This window comes from Panthera uncia, chromosome X (assembly GCF_023721935.1).
Source record: "Panthera uncia isolate 11264 chromosome X, Puncia_PCG_1.0, whole genome shotgun sequence".
Taxonomy (NCBI): domain Eukaryota; kingdom Metazoa; phylum Chordata; class Mammalia; order Carnivora; family Felidae; genus Panthera; species Panthera uncia.
The window spans coordinates 58,269,356-58,292,754 of record NC_064817.1 but is presented as its reverse complement, the minus strand read 5'-3'; the positions used below and the strand labels follow the sequence as shown (position 1 = coordinate 58,292,754).

At 36.0% G+C, this 23,399-nt stretch overlaps 1 protein-coding gene across 1 annotated transcript in view; it reads left to right on the top strand.

Moving 5' to 3' along the window:
* The window catches only part of ZDHHC15 (zinc finger DHHC-type palmitoyltransferase 15), a 184,074-nt gene that overhangs the window by 145,970 nt on the left and 14,705 nt on the right, over nucleotides 1–23,399 (top strand). The window contains exons 5-10 of the mRNA XM_049644682.1: nucleotides 1,193–1,262; nucleotides 3,389–3,421; nucleotides 4,177–4,297; nucleotides 8,827–8,959; nucleotides 10,767–10,893; nucleotides 13,046–13,149. Coding sequence (XP_049500639.1) covers nucleotides 1,193–1,262; nucleotides 3,389–3,421; nucleotides 4,177–4,297; nucleotides 8,827–8,959; nucleotides 10,767–10,893; nucleotides 13,046–13,149 — 588 coding nt within the window. The remainder of the gene's footprint in view (nucleotides 1–1,192; nucleotides 1,263–3,388; nucleotides 3,422–4,176; nucleotides 4,298–8,826; nucleotides 8,960–10,766; nucleotides 10,894–13,045; nucleotides 13,150–23,399) is intronic.

The following is a 23,399-nucleotide window of genomic DNA, read 5'->3' as shown; positions in this document are numbered from 1 at the left end:
GAAATAGAACCCCAAGCAGGGTCCACACTGTCAGCACAGAGCCTGATGTGGGGCTCAAACTCACAAACTGTGAGATCATGACCTGAGCTGAAGTCAGACGCTTAACCAACTGAGCCACCCAGGCACCCCAAGTACAATGAAGGTTTCAAGTGAAGAGTGATATAATCTGATTCACATTTTAACAGATCATTTGGCTATTCTATAAAGAATGAATTGTGGGGAACAGAAATGAAAGCAGAGTAAATAAATAGGCAGCTATTACAATCATCTAAATGAGAGATAATGGCGGCTTAAACTGGGCAATGGCATTGACTGTTCAATTCAATGCTAAATGAATTAAACATGAATGTCCCTCTCCCTTCTTCGTTGCCTCAATTATACCCATGCTTTTGTCACCCTTCCATTGCTAGAAATAAACACAAACTGCTAAATTAGCACTCATTTATGCTGAATTAGTTATGTGTGCTTAATGTACACTTCAGATGGAATTATATTAGCTCAAATTATTCATGATTTTAATTGTTACACTGTATAATGTATAATGTAATAATAATTACATTAAACACAGTCATACTGTATCAATGAACAGAGAAAAAATGAGTAGAAAAGGAAAATGCCTTTCATCTAAGGGAAATAAAGAAAAGAAGGAAGGAAGAGAGGAAGGAAAAAGGGAAAGAGAAATGTGTTTTTTATATCAGACTTACAGAGTGAAGAGGGCCCTGAATGAACTAAAGAGTCAGAAAACTGTAGTGGTCACAATTCTGCCACTCACTTGCTATGTGCAAGTAAGTCACTTGATATGGTTCTTTACTTCATTTATCTGTGAAATGGTCAATTGAATTAATTGTTTTCAGATAGGAAAGTTGGAGTAAGCAATCTAAATGATTTTCCCAAGATCACTCAAGCAGTTGACAGTAAGGTTTGTTTTATAATACCGAATCTTATTATCATATATCCAGATATGAAAACATTTCCCTTCACCTTCATCCCCCAAAAGGTACCTTCAAGATTGATCTAACAGGAGAAAAAATACATACCACAATTCTCTTCTGTGATCTGCCTTTTTCTTGGTAACTTGAAATGAGTTTGACTACCCGCAATCAGTGTATAACAAGCCATTCAGATAGGCTAGTAAGATATGTGGTGTCATATTGAGCCCTAACCAATGCTAACCACTTGATTTTTCCTATAGCTGTTAGATTCTGTGACCGGTGCCATTTAATCAAGCCAGATCGCTGCCACCACTGCTCTGTCTGTGCCATGTAAGTGACATCCATATTTCCCCTGGGCTGAGCTTGGCCAGTGATGATGGTTGCTTAGACAACAAAGTGACTGATGCTAACATGTGACCATGCCTAGATAAGAACATTTCCTTTCAATCATAATGAGCACATGCCAAGCACCCTCTTGGGATGATGATGATTCAAACTATTCCAAAGATAGGAAAAATATATAAAACCCCATTTTAAAAATAAATGTTTTATTTTAGAACAGTTTTAGATTTACAGAATTATTGTGATTATAGCTCTCATATGTCCTACATCCAGCTTCCCCTATTATCAACATCATACATTAATATGATACATTTGTTACAATTAATGAACCAACATCAATACATTGTTTTTTTAATTTTTTAATGTTTATTTATTTTTGAGAGAGAGAGAGAGAGAGAGAGAGAGAGAGAGAGAGAGAGAGGAGGGAGAGAGGGAGAGGGAGACACAGAATCCGAGGCAGGCTCCAAGCTCCAAACTGTCAGCACAGAGCCTGACTTGGGACTTGAACTTGTGAACCATGAGATCATGACCTGAGCTGAAGTTGGACACCCAACCAACTGAGCCACCCACATGATGCATCAATACATTATTTCTAATTTAAGCCCATATTCTATTTACATTTCCACAGTTTTTCTCTTATGTTCCTCTTCTGTTCTAGGATCCCATCTGGGATACCACATTACATTTAGTTGGCATGTCTTCTCAAGGTCTTTTAGCTCTGACGGTTTCTCAGACTTTACTTGTTTTCAATAACCATGATAGTTTCTAGGATTTTAGGATTAATGATCGGATATTTTGTAGAATATCCTTCAGGTGAGATTTGTCTGATATTTTTCTCATGGTTAGACTTGGGTACTGTGTTTTGGGTAGGAAGACCATAGAGGTAAAGTACCATTATCATTGTATTGTATCAAGGGCACATACTATGAACATGACTTATCACTGCAATATTAATCTTGTTCATTTGTCTGAGATAGTGTTTGTCAGTTTTCTCTAATGTAAGTTTACTCTTCCTCCCCCCTCCTTCCTTTACTCTTCCTTTATAGCCCACACTAAAGAACAGAGGAATTATGCCCCCCTCCTTAAAGGCAGAGTATATACATAAATTATTTGGAATTCTTCCAAATAATGTGAAGAAATCTCTGCATGGGAGATTTGTCTCTTCTCCCTTATATGTTTATTTATGATTCATATAAGTTTTTAGGCATGGATAATCACTTTATATTTTGGGTTGTACCTCAATTCTACTTTATTTTCTTACTCTAATTGCTCCAACTTTATAAAATCACATTTTTATGTTAATAAATATAATATTCATGTCCTTCTTCTTGGGTGTATGTTCCACCCACATTTCTCTTGCCCTTGATTCAAATAGGTGTGTCAAAATTTCAGCAATAGCCTATGTAAAACAAATAAATTATCAGAGTAGTAATTAGTAAAATTTCATTGTGCATACAACAAAAAGACGATTTACAAACCAGGAGCACTCAAACCAAAACATAAAATGAGACTTTGGGTACATTGTTATAAAACAGCTTATATAGTGGAAAACAAGGTCTGTTTAATCTTCACAGTGATTAGTTAAAATATTAGAATTTTCTTAAATGAAAGAGACTTAGTAAATAGTTACTTTATATTGACCTTAGAAAACAGCTTAAATTTTGCTGATGATTTCCAGAGACATAAGCAAGAAATGACCAGGTCAAGTCAGTCTTACAAAATAAGCCAAATTAAGGTTTGTTTGTATGACTAAACTAGTTTTGTCTGCTCAGGAAATTTTCAAGGATGGTCTCCATTTTTTTTTATTTTAACAGACTGTAGCCATATGTATTCTTCTGTACTTTTATTAATCTGTATATTGAGAAAAATGAGAGGAGATACCTTAGACTTCTAGGCATGTAACTTGCTTCCAGCATAATTCTATAAACTGTTCTGATTGGCTCATCCTAGAAATAATTGATGCCCAAATAGTTTGGGAATAATGTATATTGGAAATCTAGGAATGAGTGTACTGGTACCATGTAAAAATACTAGTGAGATCTTGAGTTAAATTATGAGGTGCTACTTCATTTCTATAGGTCCACTTATCACACTGTGCTTTGTTTCTTTTGTAGGTGTGTATTAAAAATGGACCATCATTGCCCTTGGTATGTCCTTTTGATTCATTTCTTTCCGCTGAAAGAGTAAGAGTTGCTTAAAATGCATAGTTTCCTAAGCATAGTTGTAACATGCTTGTTTCTACAACCATAAATCACTGGGCTTTGTATTTGCATGGGAGGGGGAAGGGGAGGCATGACATTTTAAAGCAAAAATAAATATGCCACCAAAGGTATGGTGGTGAATTCATGGGTTCACAAAGCTCACTGTCTTTTGTCCATTAGCTTTAGTAATTGGGTGTAGTAATGAAATTGAGCACAAAAAGTTTCCTTCTTTGACATTATACAATTCAGTTCTGTTTTTAGCTATCTTGAAGTTTGAAATATTCTAGATTGTTAACTTCAGTAATCCTTCTCCAAATTTTGCATGTCTGACCTACAGAACCAGTCTGAACTGTCCAACTAAAAAGAGAACATGCCTCACTGTACTAAGTGTAGCTGCTGAGATTGTAATAGGTTTTCAGCATCAAAGATTCAAGTTTTCTTGTGTGTGTCAGGAACCAGTCTGGAACTATTAGGTAGGCCAAGTGTCTCTGTGCTTGTAAATGAAAGGAGAAACAAGTGAAACATGAACTTGTTTTTCCAGTCTGTTCCTATTAAGGCACTTCTATTTCTGTTGAGTTTCTACACAACACATAATGAAGCAGCAGGAGTTATGTATTTCCATTGCTTAGTTCACTTATGTATCAGTGTGTTCTCAATGGATCCTGATTTCAAATTAGTTTTTCTTTTTTTCTTTTTTTTAGGGTTAATAATTGCATTGGATTTTCCAACTACAAATTCTTTCTTCAGTTTTTAGCTTATTCTGTTCTCTACTGCCTGTACATTGCTACAACAGTCTTCAACTATTTCATCAAATACTGGAGAGTAAGTTAAATAATCATGACAGGTCACCCCTAGAAAAAACACATACCTACTCCAATCTGTGACATTTTTTCAACTTTTCTTTTTACATTTTGAAATAGCTAATACTAAGGTAACCAGAAGGAAAGGCACCAAAAACAAGTTTCCCATGTTGAATATTCTGAGATTTAGGAGTTTGTTATTTAAGGATTCCACTTACACATTTCTGTCATACATGAGAAGCTTGTTAAGACCTTTAGGAACATAACTTCTTGACTCTTAGTGATGCATTACAATTTACTTATATAGTCAAATTATAAAAATCCACTTATTACCAATTATAGATTTTTAAAATGTTGAAACTAATTTTGAATCTCTAGTTTCCAAAGAAAAGGCTAACAAAGTACTCCCTCATCATTGAAAAATACTTTCTCACTTCCTGTTCAAAGGAGAGTTGCAAAATTCCTGCAGAACAGACAGATTCATTTACTCCTCTTCACATGTGACCAAAATGAAAAGGAGAGTCTTATTTGAACTTTGTATTATTTGAACTTTGTATGACAAACACTGGGTTGAGAATTGGGAAAACTGAGTTCTAATACTGGCTCTGTTACCTGTTTCACTGGCTCATTTCCAAGATCAAATGAAATGTATGTTGGAAGTACTTTACCTTTGAAAATATGATTCCAATAATTATAGTGAAATCTAAAAAACACTTCATATTTCTTCTATTTAAAGATTTCAACCATAACCTATCTATTTTCAAAAGAATTAAAGGCAGATTTTTAATTTACATATGTGTATGGGGTCTGGCAGCAATGTAGTGATTGTTTTTTATTTCATGCCAATGGACTCCAAAAGATATCCCTTCCCCACAACTCCAGTACAGCAGTGAAGATATCATAACCTCCCATGATGAGGGCTGTCCAAACTAAACCTAAATGGCAAAAGACAGATTTGGACAGAGCTACTAGTTATTACTTTAGGAATTGCACAAGCACATATATAAACAGGAATATCTCACCTCAGGTGAATAGGTAAAGCAGCAGGAAAGAATGTGAATCTTGTGACCAAAATATAGTTCATAATAAACTGGAGAACAAAGGAGAAACACAAGGCAGTGAGAACTTAAATACCTGAGAATATTTAAATTATTAATTAAGGCTTTGATCCCTGCTAGTGTAGAAAATATAGTGTAGAAAATTATAGTGATATGTGCTTTCCATTCTCCCTTTAACTTGCTTAGTCAATACAGATATTTAATAACTATAAGAATCAGGAATTATATAATGGATATCAAAATCTTCAACTCAGAGATACAAAAGTATAAGCAAAAATGAAATTTTCTCATAAATTTTCCCCAAATACAAAATGTTTCACTATCTTGGCGGTTCTGGCTCCTTTCCACAGCACAGGATCTCTTCTCTATTGCTCAGGTTTTCATGACCTGTTTGGCATCCCATTTACACACTGAGCTACTACTCTGAATGTAAAGAAAATCTGTATACAATTCAGCAGGGAAAGTGTCAGTCTTGGTCTTCACTACAGACCTTACTTGGTCCTTAACACAATAGGCTACTATTTAAGAATTCATAACAGAGTAAACAATGTTGCATTTTATATATTTTGCCTTAACCCTCCAAGTCAATCAATAATCAAATACCACAATGCCCTCCAGGTGCTGTGTGCTTTTTTACTCTTGAAAGATAATATTTGGATATGAATTACCAGAAATATGTCAGTATTCACAATCACAAGATGAACATAGCCTTGTCCTTCTCCTAGTCCCTCATTGTTTTCTCTATAGTAGACTAGCTCATGCCTGACAGATGGGATGTAAGAAAACTTGTCTTGGCTTCTCCTCATAATGAAAAGTGCATTGACAATAGAGAGAAACGCTTCTTTGCAGTCTCTCCAGCCACAAAGCACTTTGGTGTGGTTTAGAGATGGCTTTCTCAGTTTAAATTGAGTCTTACCTTAAAATGAAAAGTAAACACTGCCATATATTTTAAAAACTATGTACCAAGGAGACTAGCAGTTCTAAGAACAGCAACCCCCATTTGTATACTTTGCCATTTTCAAAACACTTTAATATCTATTATCTCATCTTATCCTCACCACAACCTTGTAAAGTACACCAAACAAGAATTGTTAGTCTCATTTAAAAATGATAAAACTGAAGCTTATTGTACTTAAGTGACTTGCTCAGGATCACCCAGCTTGTAAGTTTCAAAGTCAGGACTAGAAGCTGTCTCACGCTAAGCCCAATGATTTTAAACACTGTACCATATACTATTGCCCATTATGGTCCTGCTATGGAGAAGCTATAGCTCCTTTGAAATAAAGAATTCAGAAGACCATCAGAGCATATTTTTCCTATATATATTAACTTAAAGAGTAGCTACTTTGATATGAAATTGATATTTGCCTTATGAAAAAAGTAGTAATATACACTTTCCACAGTGGGCCATGAATCTCCTCACAGAGACTATGAATTATTTTAGAACCAAGATAGTAGTATTATTCTACCAATATTCCCCTGAACTGTTCTGGTGGTTACTGCTTTGAGTAATTTAGCTTGGTTATCTCCTGAGAAGGTAATTTTGAACATAGGACCATCAGCCTCTTCTAATGACAACAACAACAACAACAAAAAAAGGACTTTATCAAGGAATATCCTTTGGCAGAAAAAAGAGAATTCTGCAAAAGTAATTAGGAGAGGAAAAGACTTCCAGCTCAGCCAACCAGGGTGTGAACTGACTCTATCAATCCCTCTTGCATAGGCATTTCCTATTGCCCATTTAAACATGAAATATTAGAAGTAAAATAAATGTAAGATTTAAAAACTTTAACAAATATACTCAAAAAGCAGAGATTATGAAAGCAAAAATCCAGCTAGGTCAAAACCACTACAAAACAACATATAAAATCTTTTCCATAAATTTAAAACAAAACAAACACAGGGGTACCTGGGTGGCTCAGTCTGTTAAACATCTGTCTCTTGGTTTCAGATCAGGTCATGATCTCATGTTTTGTGGGTTTGAGCCCCACTTCAGGCTTCATGCTGATAGTGCAGAGCCTGCTTGTTATTCTCTCTCCATCCCTCTCTCTCCCTCTCTGTCTCTCTCTCTGTCTTTCAAAAGAAAGAAGGAAAGAAAAAAAGAAAGAAAGAAAGAAAGAAAGAAAGAAAGAAAGAAAGAAAGAAAGAAAGAAAACTTAAAAACAAAAACAAACACAAACCAATCAAATTCAGTTTGCATGCTTGGGTCAAGATTTTGTGGAAGGAACATTTCAGAAAGGAGCTTCAGATAAAATTGCCTGAAGGTTTAAGTCCTTGAGGTATCCATTTCCTGGGGTGCTCTGCCCACATGCAAATTTCACTCAGACCACTGCTCAGCTTAAAAAACCTGACTGACTGACTTCCCCTTATCTTCATCCTTCACATATATGCACTCTGAAAGATCCTTAACATTTCCTTACATCAAAATGAATAAAAATCTTCTTTATGAGAAGAAAAAAAATCTGTGCTATGTCAATTTGCCAAGTGTTTTCAAGTCTTAATTTTTCCTTCCAAACTGAAGTAGAACCAGATCCTAATGTTACGGTCCACTTCAATCAAGTATCACCTTTAACTTTATTACTCAAGAGCATTTGGAAATACTTTATTGCAATTCATCATGCCAAAACAGTGATCACAGGAAAGGGGAAATAAAAAAGTTCTCTCAACGGCTCACTCCAAAATTGAAAATGTTTTCTAAGGTTCTCTTCAAAAGACAAAATTTATACACCGTGCATGCTATAAAACTTTAGAAAAATTATTCTGGCCTAGGACTGCATGTAAAAAAAGAAAATAAGATGTCACAGATAACTATAAAAGTCATTAGCTACCTACTTTTACAATTGCCTGTCAAATACTGCTTGATTTTAATGTCTAAAGAGCTATTTCACAGGATGTGATATACCAGCATATTCTATTTCAGCTATAAAAAAGAACAACACAAAATTTACAGTAGCTTTTAAATCAGGTTATAACTTATAGGTAGAACATTTTAAAATTCTACCTATATGTCTTAACTTGTTTTCAACACACATATGTTGTGACATTTTCAACACACATATATTCAAGGAAACATGACATATAAAGTATTTCAGAATAACCCATCTTGAGACAAGAGGATGACCCCAAGATCACCTCTGGCCAAATGATTCATAATTTGCAAACTAAATGTAGTACAAGCTTTAAGAGATTGCATGCCAATTATGACCTGAGTATATCCTTTTTTTACACTGGTCTAATTGCTGCATTATATACTCTATTTTACACTGAACTTAATCAAGGATCCATTTTAGGCTATAATTTATAGGCTGGAAGCATATCTATAATGTGGTATGGTCATCAACAGAAAGAACTCTTGTAAAAATTTTATAAAATCTATTTTTTAATTGCAGCTAGACACTTTATACATATGATAAAAGTGCTAACGTATAGAAAAACTAGTTAAACCTGAAAAGTTTAATCCTTTGTTTCTATTTCCTTATTATTTCTTTTCTAGGGGGAATTGCCCAGTGTTCGCTCAAAGTTCCATGTTCTTTTTCTCCTCTTTGTGGCCTGCATGTTTTTTGTCAGCCTTGTGATTCTCTTTGGTTACCATTGTTGGCTTGTCAGCAGAAACAAAACCACCTTAGGTAAGACTGGATATTAAGACTAGGGAAAAAACACATTAATGTATATCATAGTAGCCTGTAGATTATTTGCAAGGAAAAGAAAAAGTTCCAGTGAGGCATTTTAGTTTTAGTGGCATTCCTTTGCCTCCAAACTGAGACAGATGTAAACATGTTTTACCAAACTGGAGAGCCATAGTGAATGAAGCTTGCAAACTAAAGAAAGCATTATTAAATGAAACCTCACAGAAAAACAAAATTGACCATTGCTCTTTATAATTGATACTGGGTTATAGCTCCCCAAATTTATGACTTGCAAAATTTCTAAAAGGTGTTCACCTGAGGAAGTGAAGAAAAAAAAAACAGTACAGAAAGGAACACCAGAAGGGGGAGGTGAAGGTTAATAAAGATAGAAGAATCTAAATTATTGAGTGCATCCAAAGACAGAGTCTTGAGACGCACCTGGGTGGCTCAGTCGGTTGAATGTCTGACTTTGGCTCAGGTCATGATCTCGCAGTCTGTGAGTTCAAGCCCCGCATCTGGCTCTGTGCTGCCAGCTCGGAGCCTGGAGTCTGCTTCCAGTTCTGTCTCCCTCTCTCTCTGCCCCTCCCCCGCTCATGCCCTGTCTCTCTATCGCTGTTGAAAATAAATAAACATTTTTAAAAATTTTTAAAAAAGAGTCTTGAGAAAGAATTCAAACCAACAAATCATTGGATATCTACAATCATCAAGGAGCTGTGGAGGACTGGGAATGAGATAAATACACTGAACAAGTGAGTTTCTAGAAAATTAGTGCAAGAAATGAACATTTTTTCTGTTACTCTATTCTCTCATCTGTTATTTGGAGAATTGTGTTTCTGATGGATTCCAGTGCAACAATTTTGTTTCATCTATAGTGAAACAAATATTTACATTGTATACAAATTAATGCATGAGGAATAAGGAGAAAGTATCCAAATGTTGAATGTTTAGCTAAGATATATTTGAGGAAAGTTTAGTACAAAAACCACTTTACATTTGGAACCCATTTACCAATAATGCTAACAGCTAAGAAAGTATTTACACTCCTTTTCTAAACCAAATATCTAGCACTTACTTGCTAGGGTGGTATGTCAGTTCATTTGGCTTAGACATAACTGCAAAGTAGGAAAGTACTAAAAGCTTCAGGATAACAAAAGAACAAATGCGAAATGGCTAGATGCAGCCAGTCCAACAGTGAAAGTGTTTGCTTAATGGAATAAATGTGTGTCTAAAAACTAATGTGTACTAACATGGTCCAATTCCTCAGTCTTTGAGGTGATTATAGTTCACCCACTGACATTTTTTCTTGGGTAAAACTCAGTTTCTTACATTGCAGGTTTCAGTGTAAACATCATTTCTGAAATGTTTCCAAATCAAATCAATGTCATTACCATCTCTTCATGCATCATTACTTTAGTCCCAGCTCTAAAGAGGGAGACCATTTGGCTGCTGTTGCCATTTAGATTCAAATAAAGTACTGTTAAATTTGTCCTTTCACTCCTTACATCCAGCAGCACAAAATATGTAGTACTGCCATGGCTGATTAATTATTTCTACCATTATGTTTCTTCTGCCTTTTTTTCAAAGAGTACCAATTATTTGTATTTGATAACAAAACTACTTTTATTACATGATTAAAGTGGTTTTTACTAAGTAATTTAGCAATAACTAAGCATGAGAGGCCTAGATTACCACAACAAAAAGATAGTGTAGAATCAAGTAACATTCATGGTGTACTATAAAATCATGTTCGTCCTGATATTTGTTCCTTTATTGCTTTCTTCCTCTTCAACTTCCTATCTTGCCCTAGAGGCCTTCTGTACTCCAGTGTTTACAAGTGGCCCAGAGAAAAATGGGTTCAACCTTGGCTTCATCAAAAATATCCAGCAGGTGTTTGGAGATAACAAGAAGTTCTGGTTAATACCTATTGGGTCCAGGTAAGTAATTATTACCACTAAAAGAAGCTGAGGCTGAACCATGCCTTGAAGTAGCAAATTCAATTTTAATTGTGGTATGCAATCAGTCATAAGTCCAATGAAAAACTCTATTCCCCAAGTTTTTTATTCCTAGATTAGTAAAGACAAATTAGGAAGTGAAGGTATGATAAATAGACATTCTCATGTTTTGAAGTAGTGTAAACTGATACTACTCCTTTATAAATGAATTTGGTGATATATATCAAAAATCACAAGAATCCCCATGTCCATTGTCAAGTAATTCCACTTCTAAAAATCTATCCTAAAAACAAACTAGGCACAAAAATGTTCATCACAGCATTATTTCCAGCCAATAATTAGTAAACATCTAAACTAAAAATGCAACAATATGCTGTATATATCCCCACTGACTGGAATTTTATGTAGTCAAAAGTACGACTATGTTAAGACTATGACACATTAAGAAAAATGCTCACTATTTTTTTAGTGAAAAATGTAGAATACAACTGATGTGTACTCTGAATAAAAATATGTACAGATATACACATAAGAAAAACATAGGGGACATATAACCTAAAAATACTATAAGTGGATAAATGGAAAGGGCAGTAGTCTTATATTTTTCTTGTGTCCATTTTCATATTTTGGGGTGAAATGTCTGTATTACTTTTATGAAGGTAATTAAAATGAAAAGCAGGAACAAAGATTGATGTAGAAATTGTAGGTAATTCTTAGAACTGAAGCAGGAATGAAAGGAAAGCAGTGAATGGAAGACAAGCTTGTGTCCCTTGAGTGACTTTGTGAACCACATTGAACTAACACCAAGTGAACTGTCTCTGTAGCAAAGCTTATTTATAGTGTCTTGAAGCTCTCTTTAGATCCATTCCTCAGAGAGGGATACATCTGTCTGTTCACTTATTTGAGGAAACTTTGTTGGAGTAGGGTGATAATTAAGGAAAATTTCCTTTTTCCCTTTACTCATTGCTCTGATTCTTCCTCTGTACTAGTCATTGTTTTACAGGCTCATTTATTTAAGATCTGTGGTATATCCTACTATACTGGCTATAAAGCACAAGACAAAACTATGTTGGTGGGTAAGGTTGATTAATAATTGTCACCAGCAATTATTTTCACTCCACTAACACACATACCCACACAATTACACACACCCTATCACTATATCAAAGGGAGGTCTAAAATGAGTCTTTCCTGGAATAAAAAAATCAAAAGCCAAAATCAAAGCCAATTCACTTATAATCAGTATACTTACATCCTCTGCAGAGAGCTATCAATAGAATCTATCAACTTTCAGTTAACCACAATTAAGAACAGGAGAAAAGGTGTAAGTAATATAAAATGAGTAATCCAAGAGTCACTCAGATATAAATTTGCAACACATTGAGATATATATACGTATATATGTGTATATATATGTATATATATATATATATACATATATTTATTTATTTTGAATATATATATATATTCAAATGTTCAAACTGTAGCCCACTATATTCAGGGCTGACTTAGTTCCCTCCAATGCATCCCATCTGTTAGTGGCCAGAGATTAACCAAGGAGATGGCCCTAGGTTGCCATAGATATCTACAAGTGGATCCCACATGCAGTTAATTGCCCCCAGAATCTGCACTCCTAGAGATGCCACACTCTGGCTGTTTCCCACAGTTTCTAATAACCTTTCTACCATACAAGCCAAATAACAGGGCATTCAGACATTAATATTTATCAGCAGTTCACAGCAACTGATCTCCACTATATCAGTGGTTCTGAATCTGCTAATTTTTGTTGAAAATTTAGAACCCAAGCAATAAGATAATGAGATATAAATTGGGATAATCATATTAAGCTTGCTATATGTTCATTTTGCCATAACTGGGCATTGTGGGAAACAAGTTAAACAGTTACTTACTGACCAAAACAGTTGACACGGATGCAGACAAACAAGATATAGAAATTGAGAGCAATACAGCAACTAAATGATGCTATTGTAAAACCCTATGCCACCATGGCTTTAGCCAATAAGATAAATGGTTTAAATCTTTCTAAGAACACCCTCCTATTTCTAGGAGGGATATAACCTTCATGAAAGTCTATGTCAGCTGCAAGAGCTCACTCTCTTCCTTCCCCCAATAGCCCTGGTGATGGACACTCCTTCCCTATGAGATCTATGAATGAGTCACAGAACCCACTGCTAGCAAATGAAGAGCCCTGGGAAGAAAATGAGGATGAAAACCGAGGTAAGTGGGCTCAGAAGGAAGTCTTTTCTCCACCCAGCAGACCAAACACTAATAAAACCATGTTAATGCAACCAATGTAGTGTAGTGAGAAAATAGTGTCCAAAAAAGACTATATAAGCATGTCAACCGCATAAGTGACCTTTGGATAGAGAAGGACAAGTATGACCAGATTTATTTAAAACATGTAGATGGCTTAGGTTGGATTAGATGCAAGCCTGGAAGCTTTCTTACCAGGTTTATGATACCATGATTTATAACCAATGAGATAAGTCAAGAAACATAATAAACAGCACTGTGTATATTTGTAAGCAATCCTGCCAGTTGGCCACTCATGGTGTTTTGCTTGAGTTAATTTAACCAGTGGGCGTCAGCTCACCTTTCTCTACCATAATTTGTTCATACTGGTTAAATTTTCTTTAAAATATCATTCCCATTCTCCTTTAGACTGGTTTACATACACAAAGAAATAAAAGATGTATATGTGGGCAAGCCTACACATGCATGTAGTCTACTTTTATAAAAGGCAGAGCAGCAAAGGAAAAATGAGGAAGTAGAACTTTGTCCTTCCACCTTTCTCCCACCATATTTTTTGGGTCATAATGAGATTTGTGTGTGTGTGAAAAGCTGGAAATTAAATTCTCATGTCACATACCCCTACCATCACCTGTTCTTTGTCTCCTCGTGATGTTATGCTTACTACTGTGCCTGTACCATCTGTTTATGTTGCCAATACCAGGCATCAGAGAGTAATTTTTAGCAGCTAGTCCCAATAATTCAATAGCTGAGAAAAATTTTGAGTTAAAATTATAATACATGTCAGAAATTGGGGTAAATGAGGCTGATGAGGACATGGAAAGGCACTGAGATGAGGAGAAGAGGTGGGAAACATGCCTTTCTAAAGGTTTATAGTTAGAATATCTAGTCCCAGGGTCTTGGAAGTCTGGTTTTATTTATTTTTTTTCAATATATGAAGTTTAATGTCAAATTGGTTTCCATACAACACCCAGTACTCATCCCAAAAAGTGCCCTCCTCAATACCCATCACCCACCCTCCACTCCCTGCCACCCCCCATCAACCCTCAGTTTGTTCTCAGTTTTTAACAGTCTCTTATGCTTCGGCTCTCTTCCACTCTAATCTCCTTTTTTTTCCTTCCCCTCCCCCATGAGTTTCTGTTAAGTTTCTCAGGATCCACATAAGAGTGAAACCATATGGTATCTGTCTTTCTCTGTATGGCTTATTTCACTTAGCATAACACTCTCCAGTTCCATCAATGTTGCTACAAAGAGCCATATTTCATTCTTTCTCATTGCCACGTAGTACTCCATTGTGTGTATAAACCACAATTTCTTTATCCATTCATCAGTTGGTGGGCATTTAGGTTCTTTCCATACTTTGGCTATTGTTGAGAGTGCTGCTATAAACACTGGGGTACAAGTGCCCCTATGCATCAGTACTCCTGTATCCCTTGGGTAAATTCCTAGCAACTATTGCTGGGCCATAGGGTAGGTCTATTTTTAATTTTTTGAGGAACCTCCACACTGTTTTCCACAGTGGCTGCAACAATTTGCATTCCCACCAACAGTGCAAGAGGGTTCCTGTTTCTCCACATCCTCTCCAGCATCTATAGTCTCCTGATTTGTTCATTTTGGCCACTCTGACTGGCGTGAGGTGATATCTCAGTGTGGTTTTGGTTTGTATTTCTCTGATGAGGAGCGAAGTTGAGCATCTTTTCATGTGCCTGTTGGCCATCTGGATGTCTTTTTAGAGAAGTGTCTATTGATGTTTTCTGCCCATTTCTTCACTGGATTTGTTTTTCGGGTGTGGAGTTTGGTGAGCTATTTATACATTTTGGATACTAGCCCTTTGTCCGATATGTCATTTGCAAATATCTTTTCCCATTCCGTTGGTTGACTTTTAGTTTTGTTGGTTGTTTCCTTTGCTGTGCAGAAGCTTTTTATCTTCATAAGGTCCCAGTAGTTCATTTTCGCTTTTAATTCCCTTGCCTTTGGGGATGTGTCGAGTAAGAAATTGCTACAGCTGAGGTCAGAGAGGTTTTTTCCTGCTTTCTCCTCTAGGTTTTTGATGGTTTCCTGTCTCACATTCAGGTCCTTTATCCATTTTGAGTTTATTTTTGTGAATGGTGTGAGAAAGTGGTCTAGTTTTCAACCTTCTGCATGTTGCTGTCCAGTTCTCCCAGCACCATTTGTGAAAGAGACTGTCTTTTTTCCATTGGATGTTCTTTCCTGCTTTGTCAAAGATGAGTTGGCCATACATTTGTGGGTCTAGCTCTGGAGTTTCTATTCTATTCCATTGGTCTATGTGTCTGTTTTTGTGCCAATACCATGATGTCTTGGTGATTACAGCTTTGGAGTAGAGGCTAAAGTCTGGGATTGTGATGCGTCCTGCTTTGGTCTTCTTCTTCAAAATTACTTTGGCTATTCGGGGCCTTTTGTGGTTCCATATGAATTTTAGGATTGCTTGTTCTAGCTTCGAGAAGAATGCTGGTGCAATTTTGATTGGGATTGCATTGAATGTATAGATAGCTTTGGGTAGTATTGACATTTTGACAATATTTATTCTTCCAATCCATGAGCACGGAATGTCTTTCCATTTCTTTATATCTTCGTCAATTTCCTTCATAAGCTTTCTATAGTTTTCAGCATGCAGATCTTTTACATCTTTGGTTAGGTTTATTCCTAGGTATTTTATGCTTCTTGGTGCAATTGTGAATGGGATCAGTTTCTTTATTTGTCTTTCTGTTGCTTCATTGTTAGTGTATAAGAATGCAACTGATTTCTGTACATTTATTTTGTATCCTGCAACTTTGCTAAATTCATGTATCAGTTCTAGCAGTCTAGTGGGGAAAGCAGTATAGGCGCAGTTGGTAGAAGAAAAATCGACTTCCTAAATTCTTCATTTCTTTTCTATTATGCATAGCATGATTTTTTGAAGTATATGCATATTTTTCAATTTAGTCCTCATGATGACTCTACCTTTGCCACCTTAACTTGATCTCCCCCAGGAGTAATAACATGAAGTTGATAATCCAGTTTTTCAGCTCGGGCTTCAATGTCTGCAAGCCTGATCAAATAATTGCTGGGAGGAACTGTTGGTGCCAAATAATTGTGTGTATTATAGTGGTTAAAAAGCAAAAGCAAACCCATTTAGCAGAATACTAAAAGCCAATTTCTTAAAAATGTGCACCACGAAACCAAACCTACAAAATTCTGAGACACCCAACCATCAGCAAAGAGCAGCAAGGCAAATAGTGCATTGTACCCCCAGAATTGCATTTCACACTTTATCAGTCACCTTCTTAATAGAAATGTATAGGTGAGATGAGATGTATGTTTAAGCCCTTACTGCCTCTTTTTCTCTTAGAGCTATCTGACAAACATGAATTATTTTCTATATATCCTTCACTGAAGATTTAGGTCAATACAGATTCTTTCTGTTCAGACTTAAGGGCAAGAACACCCTAAGCCTGAGATTCCAGATAAGACAGAATGTTGTGCCCACTATGGAGCCATGATTCCAAAGACAGACATTCTCAAAGCCACTTTTATTTTTTCTACTTTTCATGGAACAAAGCAATCTTGGCTCTGGAATCTGTCTGGTTAACATAGGAACATGAGAGTTTTCCAACCTGCTGTGGCAAGGGTAGCCCATCTTGGTGGGCATCTATACTCTGTGATCCATACCTCACATTTATGCAAGTACTCTGAATGGCACATTGATTTCATAAAGGAGAATACACTAATCAAAACTATAAGGGACAACCACTACTAACTTTGTAGTATGTATGTATGTATGTATGTATGTATATATGTATATGTGTATGTATATATGTATGTATGTATTTTAAGTTTTTAATTAAATTCCAGTTAACATACGGGGTAATGTTAGTTTCATGTGTACAATATAGTGATTCAACAGTTCCATACAACACCCTGTGCTGTTAACAATATTTAACCCATCCCACCGCCACTTATTTAACCCATTCCCCCACCAACCTCCATTTTGGTAACCATCAGTTTCTTCTCTATACTTAAGCATTTCTTTCTTGGTTTGCCTCTCTCTCTCTCTCTCTCTCTCTCTCTCTTCCTTTGCTCATTTCTTTGGTTTCTTAAGTTCCTCATATGAGTGAAATCATATGGTATTTTTCTTTCTCTGACAAACTTATTTTGCTTACCATCATACTCTTTAGCTCAATCCATGTCATTGCAAATGGCAAGATTTCATTCTTTTTTATGCCTAATATTTGTAGATACATACATACATACATACATACATATAAGAATATGTGTATATATGGATAGAGAGATATCTATATAAAGAGATAGATATACACACCCCACAAAATCTTCCTCCATCCATCTATTGATGGATACTTGGGCTATTTCCATAATTTAGCTATTGTATATAATTATACAATAAACTTCGGAGTTCATGTATCCCTTTGAATTCCTGTTTTTATATTCACTGGGTAAATACCTAGGAGTGCAATTGCTGGATCACAGAGTCGTTCTATTTTTAAATTTTTGAGGATCCTCCATGCTGCTTTCCAGAGTGGCTGCACCAGTTTGCATTCCCACCAATAGTGCAAGAGGGTTCCCCTTTCTCCACATCTTCATCAACACTCCCTTTCTTGTATTGTTGATTTTAGCCATTCTGACAGGTGTGAGGTGGTATCTCATTGTAGTTTTGATTTGCATTTCTCTGATGATCAGTGATATTGACCATCTTTTCATGTACCTGTTGTCCATGTGGATGTCTTCCTTGGAAAAATATCTATTCATGTCTTCTGCCCACTTTTTAATTGGATTATTTGTTTTTTGGATGTTGAGTTTTATAAGTTATTTATATATTTTGGGTACTAACCCTTTATCAGGTATGTCATTTGCAAATATCTTCTCATTCCATAGGTTGCCTTTTAGTTTTGTTGACTGTTTCCTTCACTGTGCAGAAGTGTTTTTTTTTTTTTATTTTTGATGAAGTCCTAATAGTTTATTTTTACTTTTGTTTCCCTTGCCTCAAGAGACATATCCAGAAAGAAGTTGCTACAGCCAATATCAAAGACATTACTACCTGTGTTCTCTTATAGAATTTTTATGGTTTCAGGTCTCAAATTTAGGTCCTTCATCCATTTTGAATTTATTTTTGTGTTTGGTGTAAGAAAGTGATCCAGTTTCATTCTTTTCCATGTTGCAGTCCAGTTTTCCCAACACCCTTTGTTGAAGACACTGTCTTTTCCCATTAAATATTCTTTCCTGCTTTCTCAAATATTAATTAACCATACAGTTGGGGGTTCATTTCTGGGATTTCTATTCTGTTCCATTGGTATATATGCCTATTTTTGTGACAGTACTATACTGTTTGGATCACTACAGCTTTGTGGGAGTGTTTTGTTTTGTTTTTGTTTTTGTTTTTGTTTTTGTTTTTGTTTTTGTCTTGTTTTGTTGTTGGGTCACCTTTGCAATATAACTTCAAGCCTGGAATTATTATGCCTCAAGGTTTGCTTTTTGTTTTTGAGGTTGCTTTGGCTATTTGGGATCTTTGCAGTTCCATAAAAATTTTAGGATTGTTTGCTGTGAAATTTGTTGGTGGAATTTTGATAGGAATTTTATTAAATGTGTAGTTTGCTTTGGGTAGTATCAACATTTTGACAATATTTTTCTTCCGATCCATGAGCATGGAATGTTTTTCCATTTTTTTGTGTGTGTCATCTTCAATTTCTTTCATCAGTGTTTTATAGTCTTCAGAGTACACATCTTTCACCTCTTTGGTTACGTTTATTCCTAGGTATCATATAGTTTGGGGCTCAACTGTAAATGGGATTGATTCCTTGATTTCTCTTTCATTATTGGTGTATAGAAAAGCAACATATTTCTGTATGTTGATTTTGCATCCTGTGACTTTGCTAAATTCGCATATCAATCTGAGCAGTTCTTTTTTTTTGAGGAGTCTTTCAGGTTTTCTATATATAGTATCATGTCATCTGCAAATAGTGAAAATTTTACTTCTTCCTTCCCTATTTAGATGCATAGTATTCCTTTTTGTTGTCTGATTGCTGTGGTGATGACTTACAGTACTATATTAAAAACTAGTGGTGAGAGTGGACATCCCTGTCTTGTTCCTAACCATATAAATAAAGTTCTCAGTTTTTTCCCATTGAGTATGATGTTGGATGTGGGGTATTTGTATATGGCCTTAATCATATTGAGGTATGTTCCCCCTAAATCTATTTTGTGGAGGGTTTTTATCATGAATGGATGTTGTATTTTGTCAAATGCATTTTCTGCATCTATTCAATGATCATATGGTTCTTATCCTTTATTTTGTTAATGTGGTGTATCACGTTGATTGATTTGAGAATATTGAACCACCCTTGCATCCCAGGAACAAATCCCACTTGACCATGGTGAATAATTTTTTTAAATATTGTTGGATTTGGTTTGCTAGTATTTAATTGAGAATTTTTGCGTCTGTATTCATCAGGGATATTGGCATGTAGTTCTTTTTTTTTAGTGGTGTCTCAATCTGGTTTTGATATCAGGATAATGTGGGCTTTATAGAATGAATTTGGAAGTTTTCCTTCCTTTTCTATTTTTTAAAACAGTTTGAGAAGAATAGGTATTAACTCTTCTTTAAATGTTTGGTAAAATTTGCGTATGAAGCCGTCTGGTCTTCCACTTTGGTTTGTTTCCAGTTTTTTTTTTTTTTTTTTTTTTGCGTTTTTTGTGGGTTTTTTTGTTTGTTTGTTTTTGTTTGTTTTTTGTTACTGATTCAAGTTCTTTGCTGTTTATTGGTCTGTTCAAGTTTTCTATTTCTTCCTATTTACATTTTGGTAGTTTGTATGTTTCTATAAATTTATCTATTTCTTCCAGGCGGTCCAAATTGTTGACCTAAATTTTTTCATAATGTCCTGTTGTAATTATTTGGATTTCTGTGATATTAGTTGTCTTCATCCTCTCTCATTTTTTATTTTATTTATTTGGGTCTTTTTTTCTTTTTGATAAGTCTGGCTAGGTGTTTATCAATTTTATTAACTTTTTCAAAGAACCAGCTCCTAGTATTATCGACCTATTCTATTGTTTTCTTAGTTGCTATATGATTTATTTTTGCTCTAATCTTTATTATTTCCTTCCTCTTGCTGCCTTTAGCCTTCTTTTGTTGTTCTTTTTCTAGCTCCTTTAGGTGTATGGTTAGGTTTTGATGTGAGATTTTTCTTGCTTCTTGAGGTAGGCATACTTCCCTCTTATACCTGCTTTTGCGGTCACAAAGGTTTTGGACCATGGTGTTTTATTTTCCTTTGTTTCCATGTATTTTTTAATTTCTTCTTTGATTTCCTGGTTTACCCATTAATTACTAAGTAGCATACTGTTTAACCTACATGTATTTGTGGTCTTTCCTGATTCTTTCTTATGGTTGACTTCTACTTTCATAGCATTGTGGTCAATAAAGTTACATGAAGTTGCATGGTATGACTTCAATATTTTTGTATTTGTTGAGGCCTGCTTTATGACCTAGTATGTGATCTAGTCTGGAGAATTTCCTATGTGTGCTTGAAAAGAATGTGTATGCTGTTGTTTCAGGATGGAACGTTCTGAATATATCTGTTAAGTCCATCAGGTCCAGTGTGTCATTCAAAGCCATTTTTTCTGGTTTATTTTCTGTACAGATGTTCTGTCCATTAATGTAAGTGGGGTGTTAAAGTCCTCTACTCGTATTGTATTATTATGAATTAGTTCCTTTATGTTTTTTATTAACCGTTTTATATATTTGGGTGTTTTCATGTTGGGTGCATAAATACTTACAATTTTTGGATCATCTTGTTGGATTGTCTTCTTTATGATTATATAGTGCCCTTCTTCATTTCTTGTTACAGTCTTTGTTTTAATGTCTAGTTTGTCTCATATAAGTATTTCTTCTCCAGCTTTCTTTTTTTTAATGTTTATTTTTGAGAGAGAGAGATAGAGCACAAGCAGGGGAGGGGCATAGAGAGGGAGACACAGAAAGTGAAGCAGACTCCAGGCTCTGAGCTGTCAGCCCAGAGCCCGATGTGGGGCTTGAACTCACAAGTCATGAGATCATGACCAGAGCCAAAGTTGGACACTCAACCAACTGAGCCACCCAGGCATCCCTCCAGCTTTCTTTTGACAGCAATTTGTGTGATAAATTTTTCTCCATCCTCTCACTTTCCATCTGCAGGTGTCTTTAGGTCTAAAATGAGTCTCTTGTAGGCAGCATATAGATAGTTCTTGTATTTTATCCATTCTTACAACCTATGTCCTTTGATTGGAGTGTTTAGTCCATTTACATTCATAGCAATTTTCGATATATATGTAATTAGTGCAGTTTATTACTTGTTTTATCATTGTGTCTAGAGAGTATCTCTGATCCTTTCTTGTCTTTGTCACTTTTGGTCTTTCCTTTCCACTCATAGAACCCCTTTAATATTTCTTGCAGGTCTGGTTTAGTGGTCATGAACTCCTTTAGTGTTTGTTTTTCTGGGACACTCTTTTTTTCTCCTTCTATTCTGAATGATAGCCTTGCTGAATAGAGTATTCTTGGCAGCAGATTTCTCCCATTCAGCATTCCGAATGTATTATGACAGTCCCTTTTGACTTGCAAAGTTTCTGTTGAGAAATCTCCAGTTAGCTTTATGGGTTTTCTCTGGTAAGTTAAGGACTTTGCTGCTTTTAAGATTTTTTTTATCACTGTATTTTGCAAAATTTATTATGATATGTCATGGTGTTGACTTGTTATTGTTGATTTGGATGGGTGTTCTCTGTGCCTCCTATATCTCAATGTCTGTTTCCTTCTCCAAATTGGGGAAATTTTCAGCTATTATTTCCTCAAATAAATTTTCTGCCTTCTTTTCTCTCCTTCTTCTTGGACTCCTATAATATCAGTGTTTTTACATTTGATGGAGTCACTGAGTTCTCTAAGTCTATTCTTGTGGTGCATAAGTCTTTTTCCTTTTGTGCAGCTTCATTATTTTCCATTATTTTGTCTTCTAGGTCACTGAGTAACCCTCTGCTTCTTGTAGGCCGCTCTCCATTGCATTAAGCCTGTTTCCGATCTTATTTATTGCATTCTTCATTTCTGATTGTTTTTAATTCTTTTATCTCTGTGGTAATGGATTCCCTAATGTCTTCATCCTTTTCTCAAGCCCAGTGAGTATTCTTATGATCATTGCTTTAAATTCTCCAGCAGGCATGTTACCTATATCTGTGTCACTTAGATCTCTGGCTGTGGCCTTATCTTCTTCTTTCATTTATGATATATTCCCCTGTCCTTCTATTTTGTCTCAGTCTCTGCCTATATCTGTGTGTATAAAAGCCAGTTATTTCTCCTTGTCCTGAATATAATGGCCTTATGATGAGGGGGTCATGTAGTGCCCAGAGCCTGATGCTCAGGAAGTGTCTCTGGTGTGTGCTTCATGCACTCTACTGTTGTGTTTTGGCTGCTCTATCCTTCAGGCCAGTCGTCTGTAGAGGCTCTCCTTGCCTGCAGTGGGCAATATTTGGTCCCTGTCCTAAATGAGGTGAGTTTTAACTAGGTGTGCTCTGGTCTGCTTGTGAAATGAGATCTGACACCACCTCCACCAAAACTGATGCCCTGCAGAACTCTGGTCTGGAGATATATTCTGGGTTGGGGTTTGTGGTGGTCTTCTGGGTGAGGGGCCAGCTGTGCTGGGATTGAGGCAAATGTGACTGAGAAGTGCAGTCCCACCATTGTGCAGGGGTATGGGGCTTGGTGTAAGCAAGTTGGCAGCCAATGTCAGCACTGCTCTGTTTCCTGCAGGTAGCTCTGTACTTATGCTGAGGGGTGGGGGAGAGAAATGGTGCCAGCCAGTTCCTTTGTTCCTGGACAGGCATCTCTGTGAATGCTGCCTCTCAGAGATGTGCTCTTAGAAGATTGAATAATATTACCCCTGTATGCCCCATTCTTCAGATCACTGTTTCCATAGTATCTGCCCCTGGGTTGTTTGCCTGCCTTCTCTCCAGAAGCAACACAGTACCCTCCGGGCTTTGCCTAGGCCAAACTGCTGACCTTTAAACCACGAAGGTTTAAGCTCTGCTGTTTGCAAGAACTCATGAAATTCAGCCCCTCTCCTTTTCCAAGTCAATGGTTTTGGGGAAACATTCTCTTTGTGCATATCCCTGTGTGCTTTTCTCCCTCTCACCCTTCTCCGCAACCATGGTTCCCTCTCCTCTGTAGCAACTATGATCTGTTTCTCCCC